Source organism: Triturus cristatus, chromosome 8 (assembly GCF_964204655.1).
Source record: "Triturus cristatus chromosome 8, aTriCri1.1, whole genome shotgun sequence".
NCBI lineage: Eukaryota > Metazoa > Chordata > Amphibia > Caudata > Salamandridae > Triturus > Triturus cristatus.
This window is the reverse complement of record NC_140591.1, coordinates 526,036,289-526,058,643: the sequence shown is the minus strand read 5'-3', so window position 1 is coordinate 526,058,643 and position 22,355 is coordinate 526,036,289. Positions and strand designations below refer to the sequence as shown.

Sequence of the window (22,355 nt, the reverse complement as noted above, 5' to 3'; positions counted from 1 at the left end):
CCCTCTGATGTACATGGGGTCCTTCGACGAATGTTTATATTTCTTCTCTGCTCGTGGAGTCACAGCTCTACACATGGCAGGCTCTTTGAATGCCTCCTTCCCCTGGTCCAGCACACTTGGGAGCATGGGCAGGAACTGGCTTCTAATCTGTGAAGGCAGCAAGGTCTCCAAGAGGAAGAAGATTGGGGTTTCTCTTCCTCTAACTGCACCCCATACGTCTCAGCCGCCCTTTTGATGACTTGATTGTAGATCCCTATGTCGTCCGGCGGCGAAGGCCTCGACGGATAGGAGTCTACGCCCTCTTCCGGTGATTCGGCGTCGAGATCTTCCCACGGCAAGTCTTGAGCCTCCGAAGAAGTCGACTCTTGGTAAGTCGACTCTTCTTCTCCTTCGCCTATCCCGTAGTACAGGTCCTCTTCCTGTTCCTCTCCAGGTTCAGGTGTGTTCAGCGCTTCGAATTCCTCTACGCCCTTTCCTGTTTCAGGTGTAGTCTTCGACGGTATGCTGTAGGATTTTAGCTTTTCGTCGAAGTCTTTCTTGCGTTGCAAGATGTTAGCCATTTCGGCCTCGAGCCGCTTTCTTTTCTTCTCCATCTCTGCCGAGTGATCGACTTCGAAGCCTCGACCTTCCTCTTCGCGGTTGTCGATGTCGAAACCTGTCTCGGCCCTTCGCCTTTCGACATCGAAGCCTCTTTTTTGTGGCTGCTCTTCGGCGCCTTTCCCTTGTCTTGGGATTTCGCCGTCTGGTTGTCCTTCTCAGAGGATCCGACGGACTGTTTGTCTCCGGATGCCGTGGTCGATGTCGAGTGCTTCGACGGCCCTGCACCTTTCGAGGACTTTGGCTCGCCTTTGCGAGTATCAGTGGAGGGTTTGGTGTTCGACGACTCTCTTACCTCCTTCGATGTTTTCTTTTCGACCTCGACGACCACGACGTCTTCTGGTCCTTCTGCTACGTTGTCTTCCTCTCTGCTGGAGAGTCCCAAGTCTCTTAGCGATGGGGGCGTCCCCTTCCCCTGCATGTTGTAGTTTGCTCTTCTCTGTCTCTCCCTTACTCTGAGAGTCTTCGGGGTGAACGCTGCACAGGCGTTGCAGTCCTCGCTTCGATGGTCGAGTGGCAGGCAGACATTGCAAACCGGAGTCTTGTCCATCACCGCACCCAGGGAGCCCCCTGTATGCGCATTCTCCTTCGAAAAACATCGAATTCTTCTAAGTTCTCTGAACTGTAGTCGAGTTTCTTCTTATTTGGTCTCCGGTGTCTTCTCCGGTGATTTGTTCCGATCTTTCGTCGATTCTTCTCTCCAAAGTTCTTGGAGCTCCTTCCTGTTGATCCAGACCCAACGGCGGAAAAAAGAACCTGAAGATGGCGACCAAAGGTGGGAGCTTCCGGAGGAAGTGCGTCGACGTCACGAAGGACACCAAATGGTGGTATGTCTACGCCCACCTGGGCCACGGAAAAAAAAAAAGAGAGAAGAAATACTACAATTCCGGACCCAACCACTAGATGGCGAAATAATGCACAGCATAGTGAATCCAGAAAAATTCACGCTGCAAAACTTAGTTAAACCCGGAACCGACAAAATCTTTCAAATCTGCTCCACGAGATACAAGCACAACAGACCATTGGCACTGTGCATAATCAAGTAGCACAAAACATTTAATATATCATTTAGATGCAATGCCTGCAAAAGCAGCCGAGTACATCATTTGAAAATATGCCCAAAGAAGTGCTTATGGGTATTTTATCACAGTATATTTATTTAAACGTCATACCTTCTATCGAGAAAGTACCCATCTTGGACTCTAGGAAGTCAAATAAAGTACTTGGGGCAGAAGGTCTTGCACTTGATAATTCATCTTCCTCTTCAGGCCTTGGTCTGCCGCGACCTTTTCCTCTTCCTGCTCAAACAAACAAGCGCATTAAGAAATGGAATCTATTTTTGGAAAACAAACAAAAACAAGGCAGTTTCATAACTACATAAAATGCATCTTAGGGTCAATAACAAAGAGTTTGATACTCCTGCAGCTTAGGAAAAAAACCATACATCAGTTTTTCATATAGTTATAGTAGTTAAGCAAACGTCATTAAACGTATGAAAAAAATGGTATATGCCCTGGAGCCGATCCACATTTGGCAGCTCTGCCCCTGCGACCCCCCCCCCCGCAAAAAAAAAACCTCCTATAGAAGGCATCAGTGTACCTGAAAGAACAGTAGACCGCGCTACCATGGTCCAAACAACACCACCAAATAGTTTGTGACCAACAACCGCTCTCAACAGAGCATCATTCCCACTAACAGAGCCTGCTACGCTGTCCCCTGCCACCTCTGATAAACCTCCACAGAGGGGAACCCTGTCCGTCTCCCTACAGTCCTCACACAGCATATTACTTCACTGGACCCACTTTACTGAAGTAATGAATGCCCGTCATTTTCGAAACTGATTTCAGTAAACAGTTTATGTTGGCTTATCCAAGCACATAGGTAAAACAAGTTAAATTGTTTTAGAGAAGGGAGCCTTCAGTTTTCCGAGTTTATTTTTTGGGAATGCACCTGTACTAAATCATAGAGCTGTTGGGAAAATGCATGAACAACTCAGAAACACCATATTAATCTGGGGTCCGGTAATTTAGGCTCCATGCATTTGGCCCTCTTCATAAATCTTTAAACTACCCCCAAATTCCGATTCATTTTCCCCTATGAACAGTTAGAACAGTAATTTTCGCCATGGCAAATCACTAAGCACAAATGTGTAGTAGTAGAATAACATTTCACATCCTACAAGTGTCAAGTCAAGGCTTCCAGGTTCCCTGACACTGGGGAGTGGGCTGTAATTAATACAAACAATTCCCCCCAAAAAGCCTTTATATAGCAGAACATTTGGGGATCAGCTCATGCGCCTTCTTGTGCCTGCATGGCTTGTAGCAGAGAGGGTGCAACTATTGTCCATTCTGGTCACGGGCTTTCAGAGTAACCCGTTCCAGTTTCGTTTCCCACACAGTATGACTAAATAAGAGCAGGAAAGAAAAAGTTAGATCTTTTTCTATGGCATTAATGTTTATGAAATTTTTTTGAGAACTATCCACCGCAACATGAAATTGCTTCAATACGGTCTCAAAGTGGGCCGTTTCGAAACTGAGCAGATACCAGAGCCTCCCGGGTTCTGGGTGCTTTAGATTTGTTACATGGCCGTATTGTTTTAACATGCTATGTTATATTTACTTGTAAAGTGCACGATTCACACACAAGGGTATTCTGGTGCCAATAAGATGGATGCTCTGACTGAGCCCAGAGTCTAGGTAAAGATTCATGGTTCCAGGCTTTAGGAGGGAGACAGGAGAAAGCGGGACCTCTGGCTTCGGGATGTGGGTGAGCAGGAGGCCGGCCGAGCAGGAGAAGCAGAGTTCTGTTTGCGAGATTGGGGATTTGTGCTATGATTTTTCATAGAATTAACATGCAAATTTGTTGAGAGCTTCTATGAATCATGGGTAGATGCTGGTCTGTTTACGCATCTATGGAGTAGTGCTTACATAGCTATGACTTAGGATAAGGCAGCTGCGACTGCCACGAAGAGGAGGCGCATTCACAGATGCCTCAAGTAACTATAACTTGTGCATTAAGGTAACTATAACCTACGCCCCAGCCATGCACAGTCTTATCATCTGGATGTCATTTCAGATGTTGCAGTCATGTTATTAATGATGTCATAGATTATGTCATAAGCCATGTAATATATGGTGTAATTAACAATGCACTGCGGGGAGAAAATTATAATTACCTTGGGGCACGAGCTATTGTCACTTGAGATAAGTTAAACTGGTAAATTTGAGAGGTTTTGTTAGTTTAAACAGTATTTTTTAATCGATAATTTCACTTAATTAAAACGTCCCTTTAACCTTTGGTTACACAATTGCTGCAACCAACCCCTCGTAGACAGCCAACCTGCACAGATGGGGTTCACTGCAGGGCCTGGCCTGGCCTACGTCTACGTCTAACTTCCAGATGGCAGCCAACCTCACGCCTTCGGTAACGTGCTGCATGCAGTTGGCCACATGCCAGGCCCTGCGCCCAACCCACCCCGTTTCGAACAAACCATGGGCAGCGGGATGGATAGATGTAGGGCTAGTGCCAAAACGCCAGCTGGCGCACATGGCTAAATATAAGGGGTGCCATTTTAAGTAACGCAGGGCTACTGACTATGACAAAGGGTTAGAACACCAAAATATAAAAAAGTGGGCATATTGGCGTTTTTCTTTTAAGGGGTCAGAATATCTACATACCAAAGCACTTGCATGGCATTTGTCAGAAAATGAACAATAATTATAATGAAATACACATTTCAATAATTCACAGTTCGATGTTTAAAAATAGTGATCATCATTAAAAAAAATGAAGTTCTCTAGAGATCATGGATTAATTGACTGAGGAGACTTTTTTTTTTTTTTAAAGTCGCTGCGGGGGCTGCTGCACCCCTTGCTGCCCCCACCACATTACAAAAATGTTTGGTGGTAGCCCCGACTCTTCTACGAGCACCACAAGCACGAAAATATATTGTGTTAAAATGCGCCAGGGCATTTTGGAGCGTTTCTTGTAAGGGGCATGGACTAATTATTAAGCGTTTCCTTCAGCTCATTTATTATGATTTTTAAAAATATATTTTGGGTGCTCTCCCGGGGTACCCAGATGGTTATTTTTTGTTGGCAGCTGGGGGGGGGGGGGGAGCGCCCTTGGGCCCCACGCTGAGCCGCCCGATCCCCTGCCAGTACCCATCCTGAGTGCCAGGGTAAGCTAGCGATTGTTTTATTTTTTAAAGCTTTTAAATATCACTAGGAGAGGGGAATGCAGCCCTCTTATCGAGCCTTTACAGGCCTCAAGGATCCCAGACCAAAGGGCCGGAACCATTTATATGGAAAGGGGGCGTGCAGCGTCCCTTCCTGAGCTTTTACAGACCCCAGGGACTCCATTCCCTGGGGCCTTAGCCTTTTTCTAAGGGGAGGAGGGCACACAATGTCCCTTCCCAAGCCTCTACTGGCCCCGGTGACCCCATCTCCCAGGGCCACATCCTCTTTTATAGAGAGGGGCACCCGGATCCACTACCCATGTCTTTACAGGCCCTCGGGACCCCATCCTCTGGAGAACAAGGCTTCTTTAAGGGGAGGGGGCACGTGGCGTTCCTTCCCCCCGCCTTTAACGGCACCGGGGACCCCATCCACCAGTGCCTAATGCGAGTGCCCACCCGGGGCTCCCACAACAAACAATATAGAGGGCTGCAGGAAAGCCCCAGAGCCCCCTCCATGCATCCACCCTGGGTGCAGCGGGAGCCGACATTGCTTTTTTCTCTGTTCTTATCAGACAGGAACAATCTCTTTCCCTGCCAGCGAAAACGTTGGCAGGGAAAAATAATGTGTGCTCCCACTACGGCGGGGACATATTTTCAGCTCCCTGTGCTCTTGCAAGCAGGGAAACTGTGTCCCAGGAGTCGGCTGCCAAGGACACAGCAATGAGCAAGAAGCTCTGGGAGTGGAGCTGCATCCCTACTCCTTTTTCAATATGTGTCGGGCCCACGGAATGGGGGTCCTTGAGACCTCGGAAAGGTTTGGGGAGGGGGATGTGCCCAATCCACTTAAAAAGAACTAGTCTTAGGGGATGGAGTCCACTGGGACTTATGAGGCATTGGGAGAGGAGCCACACACTCCCATCCCCTGGCGATAACATGGCAGACCCTGGGTGATGGGGCCCATGGGGCTGAACTCAGCTTAGGGAGGGGGGGGGGGGGGGGTCCCACTCACACCCCACCCCAAATATTTTCCTTGTTTCCCGGGCCCTGACATTTCCAGGGGGACATTTTAATTTAAAAATCAATGGTCCCTGCCATTTTGTGGGTTTGTATTTTTTTTTTTTTACCATGTGATTGTGGGAGACTAAAAATTCAATTTGAAACCCGAGGGGTGGTCAGAAGGAACCCTCCCACAAAAGCGAGGGGGACAGGGTATGCCTACCAAACACTTATATTGTTTCTTTAGAGCACATTCAGAACAGAGGACTAAGTCCCCAAGTCTTGTAATGTCCGGCACAACATTTGTTTTCCTGCTGCGGCCAGCCAATCAGAGCACTCACTCCTATGGGAGGGAGGTGGCGAAGGAGATAAGAAAACTCCAAACCAATCAGAATGCTTTATTTTCTTTTTAAGTTTTGTTAGCTCGACTCATGTGAGAGTCACGCAAACCCAACCGCCCAGAATACAAATATTTTTTAACTGCAATTTCGCAAAAACTACTTAACAGATTTAGACCAAGTCAAAAAGCATCCTTTCTGAATTAATATCTAGCTTTTTGCTGAATTTGGTGTAATTCTGTTCAGCTGTTTTTGCTGTAGTGCTTTCCAAAAATCCCAGTAGAAATTGCACATGCATTTTGCATTTTGGGACCCCCTCCTTTTTCCCGGCCCCCACTAGACAGATCAACCCAAAACTTTCCAGGATGAAGCTAAGCAAACAAGCACTGTCAAAGCCAAAAGGTCTTGCCTTTTCGACCAAATGGATTGCTAATGTGTTTGCCGATGGTCTGCAGTACCGGCAAAAATAAAAAAGTAACCTCAAAAAGAGGGTGATGATGAGTGCACCAATGACATGTCTACACATCATAACACTACGGTGGTCAAGAAGGATGACATACGTATGTTTGCAACGCCATGTATCCGCACCTATATGGAATAAAAAACATGAATATAAAGTAAAGGTTTGAAAAGGTGCACAAAAATGCTGTTAAAAAAACAGAGACCCAACCAGCAAATAGGAGCTGCCAGGCCATGCTAAAAAAAGATATATTTTTTTAAAGTACTGTAGCAGGAGGAGTGGAGTTACGTATCATGGAATGTAGTAGAGGGGGGAGGAGGGGGGTGGAGTGGGGTGGAGTGGGGTAGAGTGGAGTAAAGTGTCATAGAGCAGAGTGTCTTAGAGTGGTGTAGAGTCGAGTGTCGTGGAGTAGAGTCGCAGAGTCGAGTCGCAGAGTGGCGTAGAGTGTAGTAGGGTCGTGAAGAGGCATAGAGTAGCGTGAAGAGGTGTAGAGTGGAGTGGCATGGATCCCCGTGTCATAGAGTGGAGTAAAGTAGAGTGTCAGAGTGGTGTGGTTTGAAGTGGAGGGGCGTAGGGTAGAGTGGAGTAAATTGTCAAAGTGGAATGGTGTAGCGTGGAGTGGCAAAGTGGATTAAAGTGTTGTGGAGTCTCATAGAGCGGAGCATCATAGAGCGAAGTGGAGTAGAGTGGAGTATCACAGAGTGGAAAATCACAGAGTGGAGTGTTGGGAAGTGTCCTGGAGTGTGGTGGAGTGGAGCGTTGCATCAGAGTGGAATGGCACAGAGCGGAGTGGCACAGAGTGGCGAATGTATGGTGATTTAGTGCACTGCCATTATAGACAACACAATTAAAATTACTATTACATTTGCACATGCAATTTTACTCAAAGCTATACCGCTCATCAACAATATTGAGTGGAAATGGCATTACCTAGTGTACCGATTTGATTTGATCGTAAAAATAATTGTTTCCACCACACTTCAGACTTTCAAAACAAATGTGCTTCTTTTGTGCTTGCCCAATTCTAACATATTCTGAAATATTTAAATTTTGTTGTGTTCTAGAAAAAAATGCTTTTCTTTACCGGTACTAAGCAAGATTGCCACATAAATCTGCTCACTTTGAAGTCAGAGAAAGAGAAGTAAACACCAAGCTCCCCGGAAGACAGACCTGGCATTTGACCTCGGTCTGAGAACACATAGTAAATGTGAAAACATAAGAACAAAATGTAATGGCCTGTTTACAGAAAGCGAGCATTTGTAGAAGAACACAAGGAGAGATGGTGAACAGGCTTTGCTCCACAGGAGGGACAAAGACATGCTGGACAACCTAAAACAAATAAAGCCAGTATTTAGAAAGCCAGAAATTGTGAGTTAAAAACCACATACCCAAAGGTAAGCAGTGGGTGTAATACATTCCCAGGGAAGCATTCAGAATGCCAAGAAGAAGTCTTCTCACATTAAGACAGCTGTGCTGACTGGTAGGCTTCAACCTAAATAGAGCACTTTTTTGGAAAGTTTGGAGAAGATTTGTCAAAGTGCACTAAACTCATTAACAAACCAAAAATGAAATTTCCTATAGAAACAATATCCCAACTATAGCTACCCTGTGGTGACCACCACTAGGTAACAATAAATAAATAAATAAATACATCAATAATAATTATTATTATTTTACCTACTGGCAGTGTGCTTTCCATGTTAATTCCCCGAGAGATTTTAGACACTACTGCAGCCCGAACCGCTGGATGGAATTACACCAAATTTGGCAGAAAAGTAGCTCTTAGTGTAGAAAGCATTTTTTTTGTTATTTGCTGTAAATCTATTCAGTAGTTAGAGATATTAAAGGAAATCCAAATTTGTATATCTGGACAGAGCCTAAGCACATCTCATGGTGAGATTAGGGGAGAGGATGTCGTCTAAATGGCAAGAGCGGTCGATCTTGAAGCTGGGGAACTGGGTTAGAGTTTCGTCAGGGACGCTTAACATCCTGTGATTCTCTGCAAATCACTTAATCTCCCAGTCACTAACAAAAATGAATGTGTCCGTCTGTAACGCAACTGGTGCTCATGTAAAGCGCTCTCATACCTTCAGGTCAAGTTTGCGCTATATAAAACTCAGAAGAAGAAAAACAATTGTGCCTGTCAGCACTTCAACCAGGAAGTGCTGGCAGCCATCTTGGGACCAAATACATGATAGCACCCCATTAAAATACATTGTAGTGAATGGCAGGTTTTGAGGGTCACAAAAAGGAGAACATATAAAAGGGAGATAACAGATTTTAGTTACAATATAAATAATTTGCTGATGGCGCCATACACAATTTAGGAATTGTTGTGTGTTCTAAGGTGATTTTACCCAGTGAAAAAGCCTTCAGCTGGGATTTCATTAAACATGTTTGAGAGAACACTGTCTTCTCTTAATTTTCCTATGGAGGTTATGGAAGGTGCTCCAGGAGATGAAACGAGAGCATATTTTCTGTAAATTCACACTATCTTTCTCAGCCATATGAGAATGAAGTCTAACATTCTCAGTAAATCATGTACTTCCAACAGGAGCAGTCTGTCAGTTGATTTCCTTGTGTTTGACTGCAGCCTCCCAGAGTGTTCTAAAGAACAACTAGAGTGCTAACAGTCTTACCTATGACAAAATTATAGCACACCTGAAGCCATCTTGATTGACTCAAACTGGTAAAACCTAAAACATTTAATTTAGAAAGGAACAAAACGGGGGGGTTCTTTTGAAATAGAAATTATGGTTAGTGATGTAGAAAGAAAAACTAGGACAAGTTTTAAGTGAGTTCTCAAATATCTTCCTCTTCTATTTCATTAAAACATTCTGACGTACAGACTGAAAAATGCACTTTCAACACCAGCACCACACTGCCAGTTAACTCCCTGGTGATCAACAGCTTTACTACAGTGCTCTAATGAGCAACTAGAGTGCTAACATTCTGAGTTTATGCCAAAAGTGTAGTACAACTGAACGTCAACTTGAATTGATGCAATCGAAGTGGAAAACTGAAAGCATTTTATACTAGGGATATGCAGTAAATGAGGAAATTAGGGAGCTTCATAATAAATAAGCCTCCAAAGATGGCCAGAAGAGAGAAAAGAGCTGAAATGTAGCACTATTATTGAGCCAAATGCAGCACACGTATACATAATGACACAAGTGTGTAAAACACTTATTTTTTTGTAGTTTTATATAGCACACAGATTTGACCCAAAGGTATTGGAGTGCTTTACATGAGCATCAGCTACATTACGCAAGAACACATTCCTTTTGGTTTTAGGTATAGGTAGATTAAATGATTTGCCCATAATCACAGGATGTTGAAATGACGCTGAAATTTAAACCGGGTTCCCCAGTTGCAAAGTCTGCAGCACCGACCGCAACACCACATCCTCTGTGTAACACATAATCAAGTGATCAACTGGATAAAAAAACAAAGATAGCAAAAACATATTAAGTGCTTTGTCGCTATTTGAGAATGCGGAAAATATGTCCTCATTTAAAAAAAATAATTTCTGAAGGAAATGCTTTAGGTATTACAGTTTTAACTACATCAAGATAACGTCAGGAGTGCCACAGTTTTGTAATAAATATAGAATGATAACAATCTAGTTGCTCGTTAGAACACTGTAGGAAGGCAGAGGTCAGTGGCACAGACTCAGATTATTGAGGGCAGGGACAAGGGTGCAGAGGCAAAAAGCTGACAATGATGGGCAGGCAGGAGGTGCAGTACCAGCACAACAGACCATTGAGGGCAGAGGAAAGGTGGACAGAGGCAACAGACCAACCATGCAGGACAGGCAAGAGTGGTTGTGGTAATAGAACAGACAATTGAGGGCAGAAGGAAGAGGCAGTACAACCATACATGCCAAAATACCCTATTAAGGCAAGAGACCTCTGATGTTTTGAAGCCCAAAGGGGCTTTATTTTATCTGCCTCCTGCCTAAAATCATTTCAATGTAAGCAAATGGGGAAAATCAACTCACCAGGTTTTTTCCCCAAAATCTATAGTACATTGGATAACAGAAGGCAGGAGGAACGGGGTAGGGACATTGAATCAGATAACAGATGGCAGGAGGAAGAAGGCCAGGGGCACCAAACTGCGTTAGGGCCTGCAGCAGCACAATACACCACACAGGGCACACGGGACTGAAGTGCAGCACAACGGACCATGGAAAGAAATAGGGAGGAGACAGGGCCATGCACATGGACAACAGAGCAGAGTGGAAAGAGGCAAGGGTTGCAAGCTGACCACACCAAACAGACAAGAGGGACAGTTACAGCATAAAGGACCATGAAGGGCCGAAGGGATGGCACAGGCATGACAACAGACAAGGCAGTAGGGCTTGGATGGGGGGCTGCACATGGAAAATGGAGGGCAGGAGCAGCAAGATGCCCACGGAGGGCAAGCATGATGGCCAATGGAAGCACAACACCATGAATAGCAACAGTAAGACTATAATGGCATACACACAGACAATGGAGAGAAGGTGGGAAGGGGTCAGGGGCAGCAAGCTGACCACACAGGCAGGTGGGAGGGGCCGTGGCAGCACAGAAGACCATACTGGCAAGCAGGTGAGTTATTGGCAGCACAACGGCCATTGTGGGCAAGAGGGAGGGGGGAGTGGAATGCCCAAAGGACCACGGAGGACAGAAGGGAGGAGTAGAGGCTGGACAAAGACAAGAGAGGGCAAGGGAAGGGGCTTCAAAACAGACCAGCAGAGCAGGCAGAAGGAGCAGTTGCAGCACAACAGAGCATAGAGGAAAGAAGGGAGTGGCAGCAAAATGGACCATGGAGGACAGGGCGGAGGGGATAGGAACTTGGACAGGCAGGGTGGAGGAGGCAGGGACAGGCGGCAGCTATCTGACCCTGCTAGGCAGGTGGGAGGGCCAGTGGCGGTTCAACAGAACACTCAGAGTAGATAGGAGGGGCATTTGCAGGTCCATGGAACATGGGGGGCAAAAAGGAGAGTGAAGGGGCATGCACACAGACATGGGAAAGCAGGGGAGGCAAGCTAAGCACAGCGACTTAGCAGGAGGGCAATGATGGGGTATAGAAATAGGCAACGGAGGGCAAGAAGAGTGGGCAGGGATATCAGGCTAAATGGAGGGCAGTGGCAGCACATTGGATCATGCAAAGCAGGAGGAAGGTGGCTTGTGCATGGACTCAGACAACAGCAGGTAGGGAAGTGGTGGATGGGGCAGCAAGTTAACTATTTAGGGCAGGCGGGATGGGCAGTGGCAGAACAATGGCGCAAAGGGCTGTAATGAGGGAGCAGGGGCATGATCTTGAACAATGGAAGGCAAAGGTGAGGCAGGAACAGCAAGCTTGGGTAGAGGCAGCACAAAGGCAGGCCAGGTCAGGCCCTACGTCCAACCCGCCCCTGGCACCGTGCATTGCATTTACTTAACGCTAAAAAAACCTAGACACTCACAGAAAAAAAAACAACGTTACAGGGACATTATAGTTAGGAGATAGACATTTTTCTAAATGTAGAAATTCAGTAAAAAAAAAAACAAGGTTAAAGAATGTAATAGTTCGGTTCAGATTTTAAACTCACAAATTCATAGAAATTCAGCTGTTATAGTTTAAGTTATTTCACGTAACTATAACTCCTCGCCCTCGCCCTCGCCATGCACTGCAAATTACTACAGATATTACATCACTCATGACATCTTCTAAGACATGATTGCTATCACTATAACATTTGCAGTAAAATTATTGATGAGAAAACTGTGCATGGCGAGAGCGCGAGTTATAGTTAGCTGAGGGCACGAGTTATAGTTACTTGAAATAACGAACTACAACAGGTGAATTTCTATGCTTTTGTGCATGTAAAATCTGAACCGGACTTTAACGCTCCTGTAACCATTGTTTTTTAGTGAAAATAAACATACATATATATATATGAGACAGGATTCGCCACAAGCAGCTGCTCAATTCCATGCAGAAAAAGAAGAAAAACTGACCCAAGGTTCTGGGTGCAATTTCAAGTGATTTATTCAGTGCCCAGCATGTCCGCCATTACGCGTTTCGACCCCATCTCTGTTCTTGATCACATATATACATGTGTGCGTATATGTTTGTATATTCACAGAAAACTCCACAGGTTACAGGGACATTATAGTTCGGAAGTAGAATAAAACAAAAAACGTAGAACTTCACTGAAAAAAACAAAGGCTACAGGGACATTTTAGTTAGGAAATTAATCTACAGCTCTACATGCCAAGAACAGATGCTTACTGGGTAAGTAACATTTTACATTCGAGGCATGTGAGCTGTAGATCACATGCTTTGCATAGACTAAACAGCAGTATTCTCCCAAAGCGGTGGCTAACTGGTAGCTGTTGCAGTTGTTTGAAAAAGTATTGCCTGGCCTACATTAGCTTACTGCCTCGCTAAGACATCTACACAATAGTGTTTGGTGAATGTGTACGGCGTAGACCATGTTGCTACCTTACAGATGCCAGCTAAGGGAATATTCCCTAAGAAGGCCATAGTAGCCCCTATTTTGCGGGTGGAATGCGCTCTATGGAGTATTAGCAATGTTCTTTTTGCTTTTGTATAACATGTTTGGATACATTTAACAATCCATCTTGCAATACCCGATTTAGAAATGGGATTGCCTTTGTGTGGTGGAGAAAAAGCAACAAAGAGCTGAAACGTCTGACGAAAAATCTGTTGTTCTTTCTACATAATATAGTTGAGCTCTTCTAACCTCATCAAGTGTGTGTAGAGCTCGTTCTGCTACAGAATCAGGTTGAGGAAAGAACACAGGTACCTCAACCGATTGATTGATGTGAAAAGCAGAAACCACTTTTGGAATAAATTTGGGATTGGTTTGAAGAATCCCCTTGTCTTTGTGAAGCTGAAAGAAAGGCTCTTTTATAGTTAGTGCTTGGAGTTCACCAACTCTCCTTAAGGAAGTGATTGCAACAAGAAAATCAAACTTCCATGAGAGAAATTGTAGTTGACACATGTGCATTGGTTCAAAAGGTGGTCCCATTAGCCTTGTAAGGAGTATGTTCAAGTTCCATACTGGTGAAGGTGGAGGTATTACTCTTTTTAGTCCTTCCATAATGTCTTTATTCACTGGTACTCTGAATAGAGATGTGTTATCTGTTTTGTAAGTATGCAGCTACTGCTGCTAAATGCAATCAAATGGATGTATAAGCTAATCAAGATTGCTGTAAGTGTAAGAGATAACAGATGATTTTTTTGTACTGAAGCCTCAAGGGGATTGACATTGTTACAATATTTAACAAAACGTTTCCACTTTGCTGCATAACATACCCTAGTAGTAGGTCTCCTAGCCTCCTTTAGGATATATACATACAGTCTGGTGATAATTGTAAATAACCAAACTCAATGACTTCAGGAGCAAAATCGCCAGGTTGAGTCCCTTGGGATTTGGATGCCTGATTTCTCCATGGCTCTGAGTGAGGAGACTGGTGTTGAGATGCAGCTTTTGTGTGGAACTCCTGACAACTCCAGCAGAGTGGTTAACCAGGGTTGATGCGTCCATGGGGGAGCTATGAGAATCTGTGCAAGGGATATTTGCCTGAGCTTCGAACTACCAGCCGAATGAGTGGGAGAGCCGGAAAAGCATAGGCAAATATCCCTGACTAGTTCATCCATAGGGCATTGCCTCTGGAGAGCAGGTGTGGGAACCTGGAGGCGAAGCTTGGGCATTTTGTGATTTGAGCTGTGGCAAACAGGTCTCTGTAAGGAAATCCCCATTTCTTAAAGTAAGAAAGAAGAATTTGGAGATGAAATTCCAACTCATGGATTTTCTGTCTCTGCCTGCTGAGAAGGTCTGCAATTTGATTGTTTACCCCTGGAAGGTGTTCTGCTAGGAGATACATTTTGTGATGTATGGCCCATTTCCAAATGGCTTGTGACAGTTGGAAAGAGTGTGCCCCCCCCCCCCCCCCGTTTTTATATGTAGTAAATAGCTGTCATGTTGTCTGTGCGGACTAAGACAGTTTTGCCTATTAGGTGAGTTTGAAAGGCTTTCAGCGCTAGAAACACTGCTAGTAGCTCTAGGTGACTGATACTTTAGAGTCCATAATCCTTGGATTGTGTGACTCTGTAGGTGAGCACCCTAACCAGTGGGCGATTCGTCTGCGGATCAGGGTCGAGAAAGGGCCGCCCTTTGGATACATTTTGTGGGTTATACCACTGCAGAGAGCGATGGGTGCAGCCAACCAACACTAGATCGGTTAACTGACCTTGCGACTGGTTCCACTGACTTGCTAAACATTCTTGAAGGGGACGCATGCGAGGTCTTGCGTGGGGAACAATTACAATGCAAGATGCCATCATGCCTAGCAGTTTCATGAAGACTCTTGCTGGCAATAATTGGGTGGGCTGAAATTGAGCGAGAAGGGACTGAACACTGTGAATCCTGGCTGTATTGGGAGAGGCTAGAGCTTTGTGAGCATCTATTGTGGCTCCCAGATAAGTTTGTGTGTTGGAAGGCTGTAGATGAGACTTCAACACATTCACTGTAAACACTAGTTGGTGAAGTAAGTGAATAGTGGTTTGAGTGTGTTGGAGACACATTTGGTAAGTACTGGCTTTGATGAGCTAGTCGTCCAGGTATGGGAAAACATGGATCAGTTGTCTTCTCAGATGTGCTGTGACAACTGCCAGACATTTTGTAAATACCCTGGGAGCAGTGGTGACTCCAAACGGTAGTACTTTGAATTGGTATTGATGACCCGCAATGATGAATTTGAGGTATATGCGATGAGCGGGATGAATTTGAATGTGGAAATATGTGACTTTTAAGTCTAGAGTAGACATAAAATCGCCCAGCTGTAGAAGCAGGAGCACTTGTTTAAGTGTCACCATGTGGAAATGCTCTGACAGTACGTAGAGGTTTAGTTCTCTGAGATCTAGAATAGGTCTCAAGGAGCCATCCTTTTTGGGGATGAGAAAGTACTGGGAGTACACGCCTGTCCCCTGATGTTGTAACAACACAGGTTCTATGGCTCCTTTGGAGTGGATAGACTGGACTTCTTGCTGAAGTAGATGTAAATGTTCTGGTGACAATTTGTGAGAACGTGGTGGTATGTTTGGAGGATTGTTGGTAAGCTTCAGGCAATAACCATGTTGGATAATTCCTAACACCCACTTGTCTGTGGTGATAGATTGCCAAATGAGGAGGCATTGTAGAATACGTCCCCCGACAGGTATTAAATGATTTGGGGGAAGTGTAGTCAAGTCACAGCTTGTTAGGGGAGGGGCAATTACGCAGTGCAGAACCCTTGCCTTGACCTTTGTTGTTGTTACCTCTATATCCTCCTCTAAAGAAACCCCTTGTAGAGGAAGATTGAGTGTTGCCTTTGTAAGAGGTGGCAGTATTGACCCTCCAAGGTAGAAGGAGTGAAAAAAGGAGCCCCGATTAGAGGGAGACTGCAAAGCTCCCATAGACTTTGCTACCTCTGTGTTTTTTTCATTTTTTTCTAATGACTTATCTACTTCGGGCCCGAAGAGATGTTCCTTGTCAAAAGGAGTATTTAAAATAGACTGTTGTACTTCTGGTTTGAAAACAGAAATCCTCAACCATGCTTGTCTTCTTAGTAACACACTAGTGTTGATCTCTCTAGCTGCGGTGTCTGCAGCATCTAAAGCGCATCATATTGAGGAATTGGATATGAGCTTCCCTTCCTGGACTAAATCCTGGGGTTTTGCTTTATGCTTATCTGGGAGGTGTTGTAGCAACTGCTCTATTTCATCCCAGTGTGCCCGATCATATCCGGCTAGCAGGGTCTGGGTGTTGGCAATGCCCCAATGATTTGCTGCTTGGGCGACTACTCATTTACCAGAGGCGTCTAATAGTTTTGACTCCTTGTCTGGAGGGGGAGCATCAGCTGTAGTCTGAGAATTGCCCCATTTACGGGCATTAGAGACCACAAAAGAGTCTAGTGGTAACTGCCCTTTAATAAAGACTGGATCTGAGGGAGCATATTTATATTTTTTATCAACCCTGGGGGGTGAGAATGCGAGCCGGCACTGGATCTTTAAAGATGTTGTTGGCATGTCTCATCATGCCTTTAAGCATAGGTAGAGTGTGACTAGCCCTTTGTGTGGTACTGAGCGTTTCAAATAGGAAATCTTCCTCTAAAGATTCTTTGTGTAACTGTACCCCATGATATTCTGCAGCTCTAAAAGTAATTCTAGATATACTACATTGTCGTCAGGAGGGGAAGGCTTTGCAGGGTAAAGATCTGGGTCTTTATCTGTAGGTGAATCTGTGTGGTAATCCTTCCAGGGGTCTAAATTATTGTCCCCCCCCCCCCCCCCATCTTCATTATGTGGTGGTGGTGGAGAGTTAGTTGGTGTAATCCGTAAATGACGCAAAGGTGGAGAGGTTGCTGTAGGGGAATGTGGTAAAAGAGGAGGTGGGGAAGGGTTAGTACCCAAATTCTTTCTCTTGAAAGGAATAAAGAAACTCAGGTTTGCGTTTCTGAGGTGACTTGGTAAGAACACAACCTGTATCTGGTTTTATATAAAGTTCCTTTTGTTTTGGGTCCGATTTGGGTGTTGGGGCATCGACAATAGGATCCTGCAGCTTCGGAGGAACAGTTTTAGGCTTTGGCCCCAATGATTTTGGTGCCGGGGTAGAATCACTTTTCGGCGCTGAAGGTTTTGGTGCCGAAGGAGGCTTTGTTTTTTGTGTCAACGATTTCGGCTCTGGGGCGGTTTTCGGCTTTGAGCCTGAAGGTTTCGGCTCTATGCCAGATTTCGGCTGACTCGATGCCAAGCTGGAAGGCTTAGATACATGTTTTAGTGCCGAGCCAGAGGGCAGGGTGTCGGAAACATCTTGTCGGTGCGGACCGTGGCCTGAAGGCGGGGGTGGGACCGCAGCCTTTTGTTTCGGCTCAGTTGGAGTTTGGTTTAAGGGGCGTTCGGTACTCACAGTACGTTGACCTTGTGGTAAGTCTTCTTCCAACTCGGAGTACGATTCTGGAATGGAGACAAGCACCTCTTGTTCTTCCTAGGCCCCTTGTGCGTCGAATTTGTGATCGGATCCTTCGCCGAAGATGTCCGGAGTGTATTTGACGTTTTGAATCTGCATCTCGCGAAGACGAGCTCGACGATCACGGAGTGTTTTCTTCGATCTGAATGATCTGCACACGTCGCAGTCCTGTTTGTTGTGCTCCGGAGACAAGCACAAGTTGCACACTTCGTGCAAGTCGGTGCGCTGATACTTGGCGTGGCACCGAGGGCAGAATTTGAGTGGAGTCCATCCCATTGACTGCGAAGTGGACCGACGCAGTTAGGCCGGACGGCCTTCCAGAAGATCTTCGATCGAAATAGAGGTTTTCCTCGACGGATACGATACGTGTTCGAAACAATACCGACGCAGGTAGAGTGGATTGCGTACCGAGGGGAACCCGAAGAACGGCTTCAAACCGGTGCGCAGCAATACACGTCCGAACCCAATAGAGGAAAAAAACTATCTAACAATGGAGCCGATGCCCATGCGCACTATCCTCGAAAGGAGGAGTCACATACCTCGTGATTGGAAAGACTTCTTCGAAGAAAAACAACTTGCAAACATCCGGACCCAACACTAGATGTCAGGAGTATGCAAAGCATGTAATCCAGAGCTTACATGCCTCGAACACAAAGGTCACAGGGACGTTAAAGTTAGGTTCAAATTTCACTAATACAAAACCATAGAAATTCAACATTTCTAGTTACCTGAGCTAACTATAACTTACGCCCCACAAAGCACTGCTTATGACCTCACATATTACATCACTCCTGACCTATGTTCCCTCTTAGCTGCGCGCTTTTGCAACCGCGCACATGCTGCCTTTCTGCCGTCAACAAAGAACTTAACTGCGTGCATTTAAAAGTCAAACAGGAAAGCAATTATTCCCCTGAAATGGACCATTGATTCCATTAAAGGCGTTTCAGACAGTGCTTGGACAGTTGATTTAGGATTGTCTAACACCCTTTGTCAGGCCTCACCAAAGATTAAAAAAATGTTTAAATAGCGTGCCTTTGCGATGCATGTACTGACCCCCTGCTTGGCAATATTTAACTTTCCTGTAAGTGAGCCCAAATCACCCTCTGTCTTGTACAGTAAGGCCTGTGGTGCAGGTTCTGTTGAACAAATTGATCAAAAATACGTTTTGTCTTCAGCAAATTAACTTTCATGGTGCCTGTACGCATATGTTGCTTCTCTCAGCTCTCTCTACAATTGGGCCTACGAACATGATAAATGCAGGCACTATTTCTAAATGGAGTAACTTTACATTTTATAAATTTAAAAATGTTGACTAGTTCGGTTTGCTTATAGGCAGAAGAGTGTGTGGGTGGGGGGGGGAGCGGTCTAAAGTGAGGTCCAACGTACAGTTGTAATCGCCCCCTAAAATCCATGGTACAGAGGCAAATTGGGCCAGAACCCCATGCTTTGTTGTGAGCTAGGGCGTGTAGGGCTTGAATAATGTCGGCGGATTGTATCTCTGTATCTAATGCTGCTCTGTCTGCCTTCGTAATTTTGGGGATCGTCAAGGGGTCGAGAAAATGATCGAGTATGTCCAGCTCGGCCGTTGCTGGGCTACGGTAAACCTCCGATTAGTATTGATGGAACGCTGAGAGGATCTCTTCTTGGGACCGTACTAGGTTTCGAGGGGGTCTATCACTTCTGTCATGGGCTTCACGTCAGTGTCCTGTTTGGCTAACCATGCTAATAATGTGCCTGTTTTATCCCGCTCCTTATGCATCCGGGTTGCATATGTCCTAAAATTGTACCGACAGAGGTCGACGCAAGCAGCTTGGTATTCTGTCTTGGCTTTGGCCATCTGTTTTACCGCTTCATCGGATACGTTGTCTCGCTTAGTAGCGGTGGCGAGCTGCTTTTCGGCTTTGATGAGTGCCTGTTCTAGTGTCTGTTTTACCCCAACTATGTGTTTAATACATTCTCCCCGGGCCACTGCCTTGAATGTGTCTCACTCCACTAACGTTGAGGATGCTGTCCCTGTGTTATTAGCGAAGTAGTCCTGGATGCTTTGTCCTTGTTCATGTTTGAAGGCTTGATCTGTTAGGCAGTCCCGTGGTAGTTGCCATGTCAGGACTGGGGGGTGCGGGGGTCTCCAGTTTAGTCGTAGGATATGGGCGTCATGGTCAGAAATAATCCTACCCAAGTAATCCGTGTGATGAATTTTGGGTAGAACCACCGCTGAGCATAGGAATCTGTCTAGACAGACCCGCAGGTTATGTGGGATGGAGTGAAACGAATACAGTCGAGTCTGTGGGTGACGTATTCTCCATGCGTCTGCGAGTGCCCATTGTGTGACCCAAGCCTTAAAGGTTTGCTTATAGGCGGAAGAGTGTGTGGTGGGGGGGTGGGAGCGGTCTAAAGTGAGGTCCAACGTACAGTTGTAATCGCCCCCTAAAAGCCATGGTACAGAGGCAAATTGGGCCAGAACCCCGTGTGAGGTGGTCCCAGAATTTGACTTGCTACACATTCGGGGCGTATATACTACCCAGGAGTACTGATTGCCCATCTAGGAGTCCCTCTAGCAGGGCGTACCTACCCTCTTTGTCTAACACCCGTCTGAGTTCCTGAAATGGAGTCCCTGGCCTAACCCAGATCAGCACCCCGCGTGCGTATGTGGAGTATGACGTGGCACATATGGTTCCACGCCATTTGGTCTGTAGTTTGCCTATCTCGGTAGTGGTGAGATGCGTCTCCTGCAAAAACGCAATCCGAGCGTTTTGGCGTTTCGTATAGGAGTATATAGCATAACGTTTGCTCGGCGTGTGGAGGCCTGTGGTGTTGAGCGTGAGGATGCTGATGTCAGTGTTCTGTGTTGTTATAGCCATGTAATGTTGTTAGCGCGCGCCAGAGTGGCAAGTATCAGCCGGAGTATAGTGACCAATGATTCCCCAGTAGGGTGAGGTACATAAGTAATACATGATGTCGCTCATACGTGCGTTTCGGGTACCCTGTTGTGTGAAGTTCCATAAGGGGGCGGGAAGTTTCTGAACAGGGGTAATAAACTGTAAAACTAGGGTCGGGAAACAGTCCCAATACAGAGGACCCATCACTGGTAATGATACGTCCAAACCTACTCTCACAAAAGAGGAGAGTACAGCAAAATGTGGTGGGGGTGGCAGTGTGTGTGTGCGAGGCGATTCGCTGATCGGGCCTTTGCAGGATCATTGGGCGTCGCTTGGGGTGTGCTGGATCATGTGTATGTTGCGTGCGCTCAATGGGTGAGTCTAGGTTGTGCAGGTTCTTACTGAGTTCTCCATGGAACCATCTCATGACGAGAGGTTGTTCGTTTGTCCATCCAGCATGGCATCAGCTGTCTGAGGGGTGACCAGGGGAGGCGTAATTGAGTCCGCTCCAGACAGCGTTCTGTCGTTGTCGTCCTCTCCCTCTGACGAGATGTGTGGGGGTCGATCTATGTCCCCTGCAAGAGGGGAGGTCTGTAGGTCGATCACCGCTTGGAAGACCTCCCGTTGTACCTTCATGATTTGTTCTAGGTCTGGAGAGTCTTTTGTGCAAGTCCCGGCCACTTTATTTGCCCAACCACGTTGCTGTTTTGGCTTGAGTCTACTGGCGCGTAGCGTTTTGAAAGTTGAGCCTCGTGTTATGTTATGTTAAGTCCTTTAATAGCACGCAATAGCTACTCCAAAGAGTGTCCCAGCGCGGAGCCAAGAGGAAATTCAACATAAGGCCAGAAATTACGGAAACAAGTGAGTTTTTAATAGTTTCTTGAAAAGGAGCGGATCTTGAGTATTGCACAAGAGAAATGGAAGAACATTCCAAGCCTGGGCAGCTCTAACAGCAAGAGAGCCTCCCCCCAATTTGGAGCGAGAGAAACGCGGCACTATAGCCAACAGAAGAGCTGAAGAACGCAGCAATCTAGACGGGACATAAAAGGAGAACCGTTTCTGCAGATAGATGGGACCCTGATCATAAAGAGCCCGGTGAGCAATTACCAAAGATTTAAATTTGACCCTCTCAGCCACGGGCAGCCAATCCAGGGCGCGAAGATGAGCACGCACAATGCTTCTTCTAGCGATTCCGAGAAGCAGCCTAGCTGCCGCATTCTGGATCACCTGCAGTTTATTCATAGAGTAGCCAGGGATGCCAACATACAGGGCATTAGCATAGTCCAAGCAGGACAAAACTAACGCCCGAATAACCGTTTCTTTGGCAGACCTAGGGAGGAGAGGGAGAAAACTCCTGAGCGTTTTAAGAAGACCAAAACAACAGCCTGAAATCTTATTCACCTGAACAGAGAAGGAGAGATTGTCCTCAAACCAAACTCCTAGATTTTTTACGGATTTCCCATTAGGCGAAGGAAGGGGAAATCCAGGAGGCCAGATCCTACTTCTGAAGTCCAGGGAAAAGTTGCCGTAAAGAAGGATCTCAGATTTGTCTTCGTTACACTTGAGTTGGGCCCGAGCAAGCCACCCAAATACCGAAGACAAGCACTTCTGCACAGGCAGTACTGAGTCTGCACCCTTACCCCATTTGAAGAGGAGCTGGGTGTCATCAGCATATGCTATCACCTTAGCCCCCAGCTCCTCGGCCAAAAAGACCAAAGGAGTACCATAGATGTTAAAAAGAAGGGGGTAAGGGAAGACCCCTGAGGAACACCTGTAGTAATCTCCTGCAAAGAGGAGGCAGTCGGTGGCAGCCAAACCTGTTGGACCCGCCCTTCCAAGAAAGACCTCAGCCAAGCCAAACCAGAGACCCCGATCTCCGTGAGGCGGGTGAGCAGCTTGGAGTGCG

At 46.0% G+C, this 22,355-nt stretch overlaps 1 protein-coding gene across 1 annotated transcript in view; it reads right to left on the bottom strand.

Moving 5' to 3' along the window:
* Positions 1–22,355, bottom strand: part of TDRD3 (tudor domain containing 3) — a 681,208-nt gene that overhangs the window by 249,467 nt on the left and 409,386 nt on the right. The window contains exon 10 of the mRNA XM_085621988.1: positions 1,770–1,895. Within this exon, the coding sequence (XP_085478114.1) occupies positions 1,770–1,895 (126 nt within the window). The remainder of the gene's footprint in view (positions 1–1,769; positions 1,896–22,355) is intronic.